At 40.6% G+C, this 13,771-nt stretch overlaps 1 protein-coding gene across 1 annotated transcript in view; it reads right to left on the bottom strand.

Annotated features, from left to right (window-relative positions):
- MKLN1 (muskelin 1, intracellular mediator containing kelch motifs) overlaps window positions 1-13,771 on the bottom strand; it is an 86,309-nt gene that overhangs the window by 53,206 nt on the left and 19,332 nt on the right. The window contains exons 7-9 of the mRNA XM_009998106.1: window positions 10,968-11,160; window positions 2,360-2,437; window positions 1,070-1,135 (exon numbers count right to left, since the gene is read on the bottom strand). Of these exons, the coding sequence (XP_009996408.1) occupies window positions 1,070-1,135; window positions 2,360-2,437; window positions 10,968-11,160 (337 nt within the window). The remainder of the gene's footprint in view (window positions 1-1,069; window positions 1,136-2,359; window positions 2,438-10,967; window positions 11,161-13,771) is intronic.

The following is a 13,771-nucleotide window of genomic DNA, read 5'->3' as shown; positions in this document are numbered from 1 at the left end:
AGCGTTCACAGCTTCTTTTGTAGGCAAACACCAGCACTCCCCCAGCAGCCTTTTATTCTAATGAACCTCAAACCTCTTCGACAAAAAAAAAAAGTTTGCTCTCATACAGAAAATAACTCGAGAGCTTCCTCTAGAGCAGTAACTACACTCTGAGTAAAAGCCAGGGACTGCAGCTACTGCTGCATTTTTGCTTGTTCACTATGACTTAGCAAATTACTCCTGAAGGTACTATGCTGTCACATGCTCCAGTCCCTGTCCATATGACCACAAGAGATACAGCCAGGGTAATTTTTTGGCCAACTCACTCAACATCACCCCGTGTTCCCCTTTGCTGCTCACACCCTGATCTTGTTTCTCCTTCCCTAAGAACAGTTCTGTTACCCACACAGACCATTTGCTTAGCAAAGAGGCAGGCAGATGCATTCCTTATTCTAGTAAGGAATCACATACCACAGAAATCTTGATTAAGTAACAGCAAGACAACAGAAAATTATGGAGAACAATCACCAGAACTGTTATTATACCCCTCCTTTCCTTTCTCTGCAGACTCTGAAACAAGCATTCTTTAAATTGCTGTGGGAAACACTTCTTTAAATGTTTCCTAAGAAACTCCTGTTAAAAATAATTTCTTGCACACTGTGGATGGAAATCAGAGGCCACTCTAGCAAAACTACAAATATTTGAACACGTCAGATCCATTGCTTTAGCACTACAAAGAGCATAGTATGTAACAGATAAGGGAAATTATCATCCCTAATTTCTCTTCTCTTTTGTTTAAACTCCTACTCAAAGAGGGTAGGAGGGACAAAAAAATTAAAAACAATTGTTCTTGGTTTTTTGGTTAAGACAAGACAATGACTAAGGTATAACAGAGAACCAATAGGAAAGAAGGAGGGGTGGGAAAAGCAGTCGGGAGTAAAGTTGCACAGAGAAAACAGAGTATTTAATCCAACTATAAGAAAGTTCCCCAAAAATCAAAGCTGATAGTCTCTGAAGTAAAACCTAACTGCATATTTATCTGAAAAAATCATAATAATTAAATTAGTTCAGAAATTTAGCAGGTACTCACCTGTCTGAACATCTATAACCATCTGATGGCCACCTCTCATTCCTGGTCGGCTGTCTTCCCCATCACCTTTAATAAAGAGAGAGGGGAGAGTTTTCTGCTTTAAGATTTTTAAACCAAAGAAGGATACATCACATATGGGCTTAATACTACATGGAAGAAGAGCAACCTAATAACTCACCCTTCTTTAAACATTACTACAACTCTTCTTCCAAGTAGGCATCTTCTGTGCATTGTAAAACTGTACTGTACAGAGTTTTGTATTGAAATATCTGGAGACTGATAGTACAGAGAGCTGAAGTGAATACAGTACTCCCCTACAATTCTGAGAGCTTTGGAAAGGAGCTTGAGAGTTCCTGAAACATGCAGGTGCACACTAGTGAGAACACATACGTTTTGCACCTCTTCCACCTCTCCCAGTCTGAAAGCTGCCTGAAGACTGAGCAGTGAGAACAGACACTCAAATGAAAGGGCAATGCACCCATGGGATGGAAGCAAAGAGGCAATGATGTAGATATAGCATAGCTAGCTGTGCACCAATTATTTTTCTCACATAAAGGAATTCCAACTATCCAATTAAATAAAACACTTTTCCAACTACTTTAGATTTGCTAAGAATTCAGGTCAAGTGTCATCTATGGGAAGCAACAATAGAAAGATAACCCACATTTGGCTGGATGAGAAATCTGCTTGTGTTCACAGATAACCCTTCCCAAGAGGCTTGGGTACACTGCTCCACATTTGGGGATTGTAACCTTGAATTCCATAGTTGCTGTTATGACAGCAATTTTTGTACTTTAGTCAAACCTGGCACTGAGTCTCCTCTCAAGACAGAAAGCAACAGAAAAAGATTCTGCCATTTAGATCTACTGTCTAACAGACCAGAACTTCAAAAGACGCACCTCCAATTTTAAATACTTTTCTGTTAAGAAAATGTACTTATTTGCCACTCTCTGCTGTATATTTCCAGTACATCTAAATTGACTCCACGAATTAAATCCAGCCATACAGATAACTGCTCTCATGCTTAACCTACATTCTGAGATTTGTTTCTGAACTGATTAGCTATCCTTGAAGTTACAGCTAGTATTTCTGCAGTGTTCCTTACACAACCAGAAACCAGGTTGCATTTCACTGACTTTGCAGACAAATGCAAGTTTTTCAGGGATGAAACCCTTCTTTAGAACAACTGTCCTAGAGGAGACTTTGCTGCATCAGTTTCTTGCTTAATATTCTCAAAGGAACATGATAGAACTGGCAGTACATGTGTTATATTTTAAGAAATGTCCTTACCTTTGGTACTTTTGGGGATGATCTGCCCCCAGCGAGGTTTGTATTCTTGCTGACTGATGTACTGATTGAATAAGCCATCTGTAAAACAGAAACTTCGCTTTATAAAATGTTTATACTACCTTTATAGCAAAATCACTTAACTCAGGTAACTTCTGGCTAACTCAATGCAGAATGCTACTCCAAAGCCTTCATTTTAAACAAATCACCTATATATGCCAATTAGTTTGTCCAAGTTGTTAATGACCTAAATGTGTAAACACTACAAATAAGAATAATACTTGTTACTAGACCAATAAAAAACTACCCAGCTTGCCTGCCAGATCATGCTAGTTGTCTATAAATCTCCAGTGTGGTGTATTTAATTAAGAATAGAGTCACTCCCCTTTATTTAAGCAAAAGGAAAGTTGCCGGTGCATGTAAAATTCAACTAGTTTAGTACATGCAAAGTTAAAACTAGGTCAGGCAGCATGTCTTCTTGGAGCTTCATCCAAGAAGAAAAAGGAAGAAAAGCAGATTGTTTAAATGGTACAATATGGGACAACAAAGCACTGGATGAAAAACCAAGTAATAGTTTACATTGACTTCAGAAAGTTAAGTAAGTGGAGAAACAGAAGACGCATTAGGTCACTGGCCAAATATGCCAACTGCAGTGCTTCTGTAAGAAGCATTGGGAGTGCTTGGGAGCACTCTACCCAAGCTCCCTTGTGCCTTCCTCTCCCTCTGTACCTTTACCACGTTTCATCTCTTGACTGTCAATACTTCAGTTCCTAATTCTAGTTACATGCTATCAGTCTATGACATAGAAATTAATTTTCTGAAAAGGAGTTTCCTAACACCCACGCTCTCTTAGACCACTCTTCAGTCAGGAAAGAGCTTCCCAAGCACTTGGGAAACTTGTTGCTATTTTTCTTCAAATGTCTTCTTGAAAAATCCCACCTTATATTCTGCAGGCACAACAAACTATTGGAGTGCTGATGGCCAATCCCTTGATCAATGCTCACCTGGATATATCCCACCCATCACCCCACCATCTCAAGACACAGTCTGTGACATGTGTTTGTTCAGCATTTATGCTTTACCTGAAAAAAAATAGGAGTTCAGACACAGTTTACCTCACTAGTGCAGTGAAAACTACTGCAAGCCAGAATGAGGACTCAAATGGAATCATCAAATGGTTAAGGTTGGAAGGGACCTTAAAGATCATCTACTTCCAACCTCCCTGCTATAAGCAATGACACCTCCCACCAGACCAGGCTGCACAAGCCTCATCCAACCTGGCCTTGAACACCTCCTGGGAGGGGGCATCAACAACCTCCTTGGGCAACCTATTCCAGTGGCTTACTATCCTCATGGTGAAGAATTTCCTCCTAATACCTAACCTAAATCTACCCTCTTTCAGTTTAAAACCATTACCCCTTTTCCGATCACTAGATAATAGATTTACACTGTTGTGTATCAAAACAGTACATTGCACATACACTGTTCAGATGCAGAGCCAATCCCTTGATCAATGCTCACCTGGATATATCCCACCCATCACCCCACCATCTCAAGACACAGTCTGTGACATGTGTTTGTTCAGCATTTATGCTTTACCTGAAAAAAAATAGGAGTTCAGACACAGTTTACCTCACTAGTGCAGTGAAAACTACTGCAAGCCAGAATGAGGACTCAAATGGAATCATCAAATGGTTAAGGTTGGAAGGGACCTTAAAGATCATCTACTTCCAACCTCCCTGCTATAAGCAATGACACCTCCCACCAGACCAGGCTGCACAAGCCTCATCCAACCTGGCCTTGAACACCTCCTGGGAGGGGGCATCAACAACCTCCTTGGGCAACCTATTCCAGTGGCTTACTATCCTCATGGTGAAGAATTTCCTCCTAATACCTAACCTAAATCTACCCTCTTTCAGTTTAAAACCATTACCCCTTTTACAATCACTAGATAATAGATTTACACTGTTTTGTATCAAAACAGTACATTGCACATATACTGTTCAGATGCAGGATGCATTCAGGGGTCCTTAATCACACCATACCCAAAAGCTACACTAGAAATGGTACCTGGCAAATTTGCTTAGAAATTAGTTTTACATTCCCCAGCAGAGAAAGGCAAAATGAAATTACTATGTTGCATCTAATACGTTTTAGTTCTACCGACCCCAGAAATTGTGGGTTTGAGGTATGAATTTAACAGATTATTAATGCCTCTGTTTATTTATAGAAAATCCCTTGGTAGGCACACAGACAAAAAATAATCCTTACTGCACACATCCCTATTTATTTACAAAAAAGTGAAAAGCTTTGTTAAGCATGACAGAATGTTTAGAGAATATTTTAAAGCGTTTCCTGCCATCCTGTAATTTCTCATGACTGAAATCCAGGTTTTAATTGGAACCCAACCCAAAACACTTCCTGGGAGAAGATGACTACTCTATTTAGAGACCACTTAATAGGAAAATAAGAGCACTCAAGAGCTGCTGAAAGGTGAATTTGGGCTTAAAATACAAAATTGCTCTCAAGTGTCATAAGCCCAGCTCTGCAAGTTTTTCAAATTAAAAATTCTGTGAAAGCAGAGCAGATTTTACTTTCACCTGTCTTAGAGCCAAAAACATCAGCTCTCTCCTAGCATTAGGTAATTGAGGGAAGTCAAAAGTTTGTTCCACATATGTAGAAAAGTGGTTTCCTTTGATTTAAGACTGGAGCTCCTAGCTCCCATTTTTAAAGTTGGAACAAGATGTGAGAGGCTTTAAGCTTGAGATTTCATCAATTCTGATTCAGAAAAGCTAACTTTCAACAAAATAAATGCATGTGTTGTAAGAAATCCCATACTGACTCAGATTTTTCTAGCCACAAACCTAGACAGAAATCCAGCCTTTTGGTTATCATTAGAGCATTTTGGTCTTTGAGACAGAATGCAAAACTGTATTTATCCCTATGGCAGCCAATAGATAATTGTACATAAATAGCTCAAGCAGACAAAATTACTCTACATACAATATGAAAGGGCAATTTAACCTCTCTCCCATGCTCAACACCCACAGAATGCACTTGTCAAGATATGACACTTCTCCTCTACTGTGCCTTCAGCCTCTTTTAATAATGCTTCTTGTCTTCCGTGGGACATTGGTTTGGAAATACTCCAGCTTGCTTCCCAGAAATGTTTCTTTCTGCCGGGAGCAGTTCCACATTCATTCTACTTGCACTGCAAACCAGCAGCAGCTTGTTTTGGAAGCTGAATCACAACCTGTCTGACACCACCAGGAAAAAGAAAAGGAGGATTTCTAGGTGGATTCTGTATCTGATGCCAGCCCTATTCTTACAGTTCTTCTCAGGCTAGCACTGCTGACCAAAAGGTCTCCAAAGATTCTGCAAGTACTGAAGATCAGATCTAGGCCTGCTCAGGTTTGTCAGCTGTTTCCAATGAATCAGTAGTTTAAAAATTGATTCAAAGACCCCTGTCAACAACAAACAAAACAAAACAAAACCACCAAAAACCTTAAGTACAAATGTTTAGAGGAAGTCTTTCCCTTTGCCCTGAAGGCCTCTCATTTCAATGTCCATGTTTACTCTCTAAAATTACAGCCCAACTGGTACTTTTATTTTGTACTATTTTCAAGCCCTTCACAGCAAGTTGTGACGCACTTTGGATATAACAACATAAAGTTCACAGTGGTTAAAGCTTAGTGAATTCTACCTCCCCTGATAACCTAAGCCTTCACTTTTTCAGTCAATTACAGGCTACCTGGAAAGGATTAGGACAAATATTGTGGACAAAAATATTTAACTTGCTGAAGCCAATCAAGAACAAATTAAAGTTGTTTTAAAGTTTTTTTAGATAACACACATCTCTAGATAGGATTACTAAAATCCATTTACTTCACTGGCTATGGCCAAAAAAACTTTAGAGTGGCATTTAGCCCATAATTTCTGGGTGCTGGGGTTTAAGATTTTTCTTGAACAACAAAACAGATAAAATACGCAAAACACCCAAGCAGACTGAGGTTTTTACAGTCACAAATACCCTTCTTAAGAGAAGCTGAAGCAGAAAACAAAGATGACACAAGACAAAATTCCAGCCACTACTTGACAGTTTCCTGAAGACGTGGGAGCAACAAGGACAAAATTCATTTTTCTAGTCTCAAAACAGCAATATGCTCTCACTTTTCCTTCTTTAGAAAAATGAAACAGGATACTAGGTTTGCTCCCAAATCTCTGCAATCCCTATGTAGAGTTTGTGTTCTGCTACACAAACTCTACCATCTACTTGCCCCAGGCTTTGGATCCCTAGCAAAAGCCTCCACTCCATATATCCCAGTACTACGAAGCAGCAAGACAGCAACCATGCTTTCTCAGAACTGAGTCCTAACATATTTGATGGCAGAATTAAGGTATATATGTCAGTCTCGAGCTTCCAGAAGAATACAACTGTTTTGTGCATCAAGAGTTTTGGGAGACATTCGAGCCTGCAGGCTGTGCATCACAACTTGTTCTGCATACAGGGCCGGCTTGTCAACAGATAAATACGTATCACATTCTGACACGAGAACTGCCAGAAGGAACACCTCCATCCCCAGAATACTAATACAAAACTAACAGATCTTCATCCATTTCAAGCAGCTTTCTATGTCTACAGAAACTGTGAACAGTTCTGCTAAGTACTTTGCACTTTGCATACTCTCTGTAGGAATATTAAGCAGATTTTTATCTTCAACGATATAGGCAGTCTGAAAGTGATAGGAATTAATCCAAATGTGAAGCATTTGAACCAAGTCTGTGAACCAGCTGAAATTTAGAGAACCTTTTCTTTTTCAGAGGAAGTCAGGCAGCTGCCAGAGTTTCCATTTGGCCATTTTCTAAGTGTAATGCACAAGTCAAAAGAATCTGCGGGAGAAGTGTGGCTGCCTGCCACCAAGCTCTCAAAAGAAATCATCTGGTGATGTGAGGTGGAAGACAGCATTCATCATTAGCAATGCAAAAGAACAAGAGTTAGCTCTGCTAGCACTAATTCTTGACCACCTACTCTTTTTCTACATGACTAAACCTATGGAAATAGACTGCGAGAGACACATCACATCTCACTTTTTTTTCAATACCTACCACTCCAAATATTAACCTCTACAGAAGATATTTTAGGCTGAACTCAGTATGAAGGATCTCTCAACCTCAGTGCACTTCTGTTTTTTCCTTTAAGGCAATGAACTCTGACATCAGTGAGAGGTCAGAAGTTCACATATTCATGTCCAGCCTGTTACAGAACAGTTCGCTCTTTGAACGATTTCAGGGATAATTTAAGGATTTGTATATCTCAATTAACTCTACACATTAACTACACTACTCAGACCATAGGCAGGCCTCAAGTTAATCTGCTTTTATTTGGAAAAATACAACACATCGGAGAGGAGTTCAGTCGTAAGAACACCCACACCTTAGAGACCAAAAAGCTAGCCAGGGAGACTTCATACAAAAGCTGCTGAAAAATAAAATGGTAAAATACACAGTTTAACAAGCAGATAAGCTTGAGAGAGATGCAGAACTGAGAAAGGACAGGCAGAGGACCACAGGGAGCAGATGGTAGCAGCACTACAGGAGAACGTGTTGAAGGCTGAAAATACCTATTCCCATCCTACCAAGAAGAATACAGCTGCTAAATATCAGCTATATTCAACACCTTGATTTAACCATCATCTTGCACAACTCCAGACAATTCCAACTGCAGCTTCAGGTTTTTGTGGCTATCAGAAGAGGTTTGTCCTATCCTCTCCCCCATCATAGCCTGATCAGCTCCCTGACCTTGTTTGACATGTGGCAGCATGTGCACCAGCGCCAGCAAGCAAGGGGCCAGGGGACACACTGTCCTAAGTATGGGCAGGATTGACCCAGTTAGTAAAAACCCGAAGTTGCGTCAGCTTAAAGCAAATATGGGATACAGCCTCCATGTCTCAGTATAGATAGCACTTCTCTCCAAAGGGTGCTGGAAGGTGACAGTTTCAAATGGGTGCAAAAGCTGAAGACAGCATAAAGAAATGTAGAAAGATGGGGGAACGAAGGTTCATGTATTCAAAAACAAGCTAAATCATTAAGAACGAGCAACAGAGCAATGGGAGATGTGTACGCTGACATACTACTTCAGCTAGCCAGGTGCCAAATTAAAGGAAGCAATATAAACATCCTCATACAAATCATGTCCCTGGTACAAAAAAGGACTCATAAGACAAGCTAAAGCATTTCTATGGTTTGCTTAAGCGATGCTGAGTTCCTCAGCCTCCCAAAAGGGACATGACTAAAAGAACCAGAGAAGCAGGATTATCCATATCAAATCTGACAAGAAGCAAGTGTCAGTTCATCAGACAGTGCAATACAAGACCTCCGGTATTCTACCAGGTGAGTCCTTTACCAGTACTTCCACACCTGGGAAAGTTCAGCACTGGAGATAGTAGCCCCACTCTCAATATACAAGGGGAAACAGGAACTCTACCTGAGCTCAATTCCAAGGTGAAAACTAGTGGGAGAAGTAAATACAATATATTCAATATTAAGTAGTAACAGAAATCAACATAAGAGTTCAAAAAATTAGGCCAGAAACATTCACTTCATTAGTGCCCAAATAAAACATGGTCCATTTTTCAGAGAACTTATTCAGCATATTCTAGGTCCCTAGTGAAATTCCATTCAAGAAACAGTTTCTACTACAGCCTGCAATGAAGTGGAAAGAGGAGGGCCTCTAGGCACCAAGGACACTCAGCCACAGCCAAGGCAGCAGACTGATAAATTGATAAAATCATCAGCATCAGCATATAGCATTCCTCTGGCTTTCAGCAGATCCTGCCTCACACTGGTGGGCTCATCAGCTCCCCCCAGGCACTTGTGTCTGAGAAACACTGCAAAGACAGTAGCAGCCAGTCACAACTCCCTGCTGCTTTCTCATCCTGCAACCCTCCCTTGCCCTTAAGATTCAGGAGGAAGCTGCCAGCTACAAAATGCCCCTGCATTGCAGGAAGCTGTTCACGCTGCCAACCCAGCCAACAACACTATGTTGCCTCAGGAGGCCAGGCAATACTCAGTAGGGTGAGGATGAACGTTGACAATTCTGTCTCAGCTCTTGCAGCTGCTCAGGGAGCTCAGCACTGGCCAGAGCTCAGCTGTTCTATCTACACAGTCAACACACCTTGAGACAACACCTGTAGAAAGCCATTTACTGCAGGCTTTGACAACCTGAAGCAACAAGCTCCTTAACAGTGTGCTTAGTTGAACAGCTTATTCACAAAGTGATAATGGATTTTCATGGAAGACAAACCTTGATTTTAAAGCTATCATTTCTAGCATATCCCAAGAACCACTTCCAACTTTAGTGACACTCGCCACACTGATGGAGTCAAACAGGTATGCTGGTATCTATCCAAAAGGTATTATAAAATGACTGATTAGCCTAGAATTAGAAAAAATATCTCTGGTGCCAGACATTCATGAACCTGGTCCACTAAGCCCCTAACTCTACTGGCATCAGACACAAGGTCCTTTTTTTAGGCCAGTACAGGTTTTCCATAAAGAAAAACTGCACAGAGTCAAAAAGCACTACACCCACACCCAAGAGCACCTTGGTTTTACCAGATTGTGACCCAAAACCACTGCAAAGGTCTTAGAAGACAGTTCAGTGCAATAGTCCAACCCTTTTATATTTCATTCTATCAACAGAAAGTACATCTCCCCTATTTTAGTTGAGAGCAGTTTACATACAAGTGCTTCTAAGCTGAAAATTTTCAAGTAAAAATAATAAAAGTTACAATGAAACTGGCTGCCAACCATCTGCTCTGCAAGGAAAGACAGGCTCTGCCTCCAGTCACTGTGACTTCAACACCATCCTCCAAGGACTGCTTCCCCATCAGCAAACACAGGATTCTCTCAAATGCAGCTGAAAACTTCTGCTTAAGCACAAACTAGGTAGTAAGCTGTAATGAGAAACACATCACTACTGAGAGATCAAGTTCCGTGCTTCCCTGGTCATCACTCCAGTGACTTTTCTGACAGTTAAGCCCCCCTTCAACTTGCCTGCCACTTGGTTAAGAACTTCTCTTTACCCACTCAAGTGCACCAGGTTGGCATCTCTGGGGGAAAGAGACTCCAAAAGAGTGATAAAGATATTTCAAGACTGAAATATCTGACAGATCAAGTGACAACAGGCACAAGCTGGAACACAGAAAACTCCATTTAAAGATGAGGAAAAAGTTCTTTACTGTGAGAGTGACAGAGCCCTGGAACAGGCTGTCCAGGGAGGTGGTGGAGTCTCCTTCTCTGGAGATAATCAAGACCCACCTGGATGCAGTCTTGTGCAATGTGCTCCAGGTGATCCTGCTTTAGCAGGGGAATTGGACTGGGTGATCTCTACAGGTCCCTTCCAACTCTGACAATTCCATAATTTCATGAATTTTTAGCTTTCATCACCCACATACTCACAAGTCCAAAAGCTGACAGTCTACCACATTAGATATGAAATAACATATGGACTAATCAATTTTACTACTAAGTACATTAACATCCAAACCATTTAAATGTTTGTGTGTTGCTTTTTATTAATTAACACACCCAACTGGTCCGATTCTCTTACCATTCACAGCTTTTTCTATCAGCTCTTCACAAGCATCGAAGTCTCCCTTCAATACCAGCTTGTCATGCAGGTCTGTCAACATGGGGTGCTCCAGAGCAATCTTTGTTTTCTTCTGCAGTGACTCGAAAGCCTCAGTGTAGTTGTGCTGACGAAAATGCTTTAGGCAAAGGCGAATGGCTTCCTGTTCACGGTACTACTGGAACACAAGAAAACCTATGAGACATGTAGATTTTTCTTTTACCACCACTGCTGAGAACTACCTGTGAACCTGCCTGGAGACAGAAGTAGGATCTTTTATACATGCTTCACATGAATTTCTCACAAGCTTACAGAGTAATGCTCTATGAAAGACATTACAAGCCATGTAGGCATTTACTTTTCAACAATATAGGAATTATAAAACTTTGCATCATTCGATTTAACAAGCACACAGAAAGAGTGCATAGTGTCCCAGATCTCTGGAGTAACCATGATTTCCCCCCCCATCTGCCTGACTCTGCTGTCCAAGGCCTACACGAAGAACGGAGCAGGGAAAAGCCCGCGCTATCAGCGTTGCATAATTTGATTGTATGACTCTTACATAACAAAATAATTTAGAAGACTAAGTAGGTCACAGCTTTTCCAGAATCAGAAGAAAAAAATAAAAGCCATGAGAACGTGGAATTCTTTCAGTGACCACTGTTCCTTCAAGGGAAAGACAGAAGGGCAGAGCTGAGCCCAAGTCCTGCTGGCTCACAAGAGTTTCAGATCAATGGCATCAAGGATTTATGTGCATGCCAAACGTTCACCTTCCAAACTTTCCCATGCATCTTGAAGCAGAACCCCTGCTTTCCTATCACAGATGAGCCAAAGCTTCCCAGTCAGTATTGGGAAGGGGTGAGAAAGGCTAGAGAAACCCACCCTGGGTCAAACATCCAGGCAGAGAAACATAAGGGAATAGTAAATTCTGAGTAAGAGCTACACAGCTTATGCTGTTAACCTACCAAATTATCCACTGCATTTTCAAAGCTGCTAACAAGATGCATAAGTAACACAGATTTTTAACTTGATAAGTAGCTGAACCATTTATTTTAAATAGACTCTTCAAACCTAAATTCTAAGGCATTAAAGAAAAAATCATCTCACTTTCCATCTTGAACATGGATCTACTGTGGTAAAAAGCAAATATAACTTTTAAGCATTTGTAGGACTGATCAAATTACAGGCAAAAGATTTTATTCTTAAATGGACACCACTGTTAAAAGTGATACTTATGGTATTTAAATTAATATAATCTTTATGAAAACCTGGAACTAACACTAACATTCAACCAAAACTAGTGCTCTTGAAATAATGGCAAGATATAACAAGAATCTCCAACTGAAGCAGCTAAAAAGAAACACGGCCATGTGCTATATTTTTAGTTCTTAATCCATCAGTATTTCACAGATGCAAATACCCAGAACTGTGCATTTTTAGAAAATCAGTTCCCAGCCCACATGAAAAAGGCCAAGGACATGTACTGATAAAAATGCAATACTGTGGAGAAGGAATACCGAAGCTAAAACAGTTCTACAGCACAACTGGAAAAAATAACACTTTTTTTTTTCCTTTGTAAGAGCTCATCAATGTTTACAAATATGTAAGGGGTGAGTGTCAGGGGGACGGAGTTAGGCTTTTCTCAGTGATGACCAGTGATAGGACAAGGGGTAATGGGTGTAAATTGGAGCATAGGAGGTTCAAGGTGAATATCCGAAAAAAAATTTTTACTGTAAGAGTGACAAAGCACTGGAACAGGCTGCCCAGGGAGGCTGTGGAGTCTCCCTCACTGGAGACATTCAAAACCCACCTGGATGAGTTCCTATGTGATGTACTCTAGGTGACCCTGCTCTGGCAGGGGGGTTGGACTAGATGATCTCTCGAGGTCCCTTCCAGCCCCTAAGATTCTATGATTCTACCTAAGACTCTATATTTAAGCAAATGTTCACTTACATCAGTCAAAGCCAAACCCACATTAGATTCTTCATTGCTCAAAGGGATAGCAAGCAAAAGAATAGCTGCACACCAGTAATAACTAAGTTCTGCACTTTCAGCTCCTCTTTTTAGGCATTAGACAAAATTCAGGCTTGGCACTGAGCCTCTCATGAATGATAGACGTGCCTTATAAAACACCAAATGACTGCTGGACGCAGGTTGACTGCCTACTCTTATAAAAGCTTGTACTGAAGTGACACCATAGTGGTATTTCAGAAGTTAAACGTAAAAATGTTTGTATGCAAAGTGTATAAAAAGTATATTAAAAGCTCCTTTTTAAATGTTGCCATACAGGTTTAAAGAGATGACAACCCAAATAACAGCTTAGATTTGAAGCTGTAAATAATTCCTACAGCTAAAAACGTAACAAGAGCCTGAGACCAAGGTATTAACACTGTCATAAATATTTTTAATTCCACTGGTATAATAATTCCTACAGCTAAAAACGTAACAAGAGCGTGAGACCAAGGTATTAACACTGTCATATATACCAGTGGAATTAAAAATATTAAAAATTTTTACTCTAAGAGTGACAAAGCACTGGAACAGGCTGCCCAGGGAGGCTGTGGAGTCTCCCTCACTGGAGACATTCAAAACCCACCTGGATGAGTTCCTATGTGATGTACTCTAGGTGACCCTGCTCTGGCAGGGGGGTTGGACTAGATGATCTCTCGAGGTCCCTTCCAGCCCCTAAGATTCTATGATTCTACCTAAGACTCTATATTTAAGCAAATGTTCACTTACATCAGTCAAAGCCAAACCCACATTAGATTCTTCATTGCTCAAAGGGA

This window comes from Chaetura pelagica, unplaced genomic scaffold (genome assembly GCF_000747805.2).
Source record: "Chaetura pelagica isolate M959 unplaced genomic scaffold, ChaPel_1.0 scaffold224, whole genome shotgun sequence".
In the NCBI taxonomy this organism is placed as follows: Eukaryota; Metazoa; Chordata; class Aves; order Apodiformes; family Apodidae; genus Chaetura; species Chaetura pelagica.
Note: the sequence above shows the minus strand (reverse complement) of the source record. Positions and strands in the feature narration are given on the sequence as shown.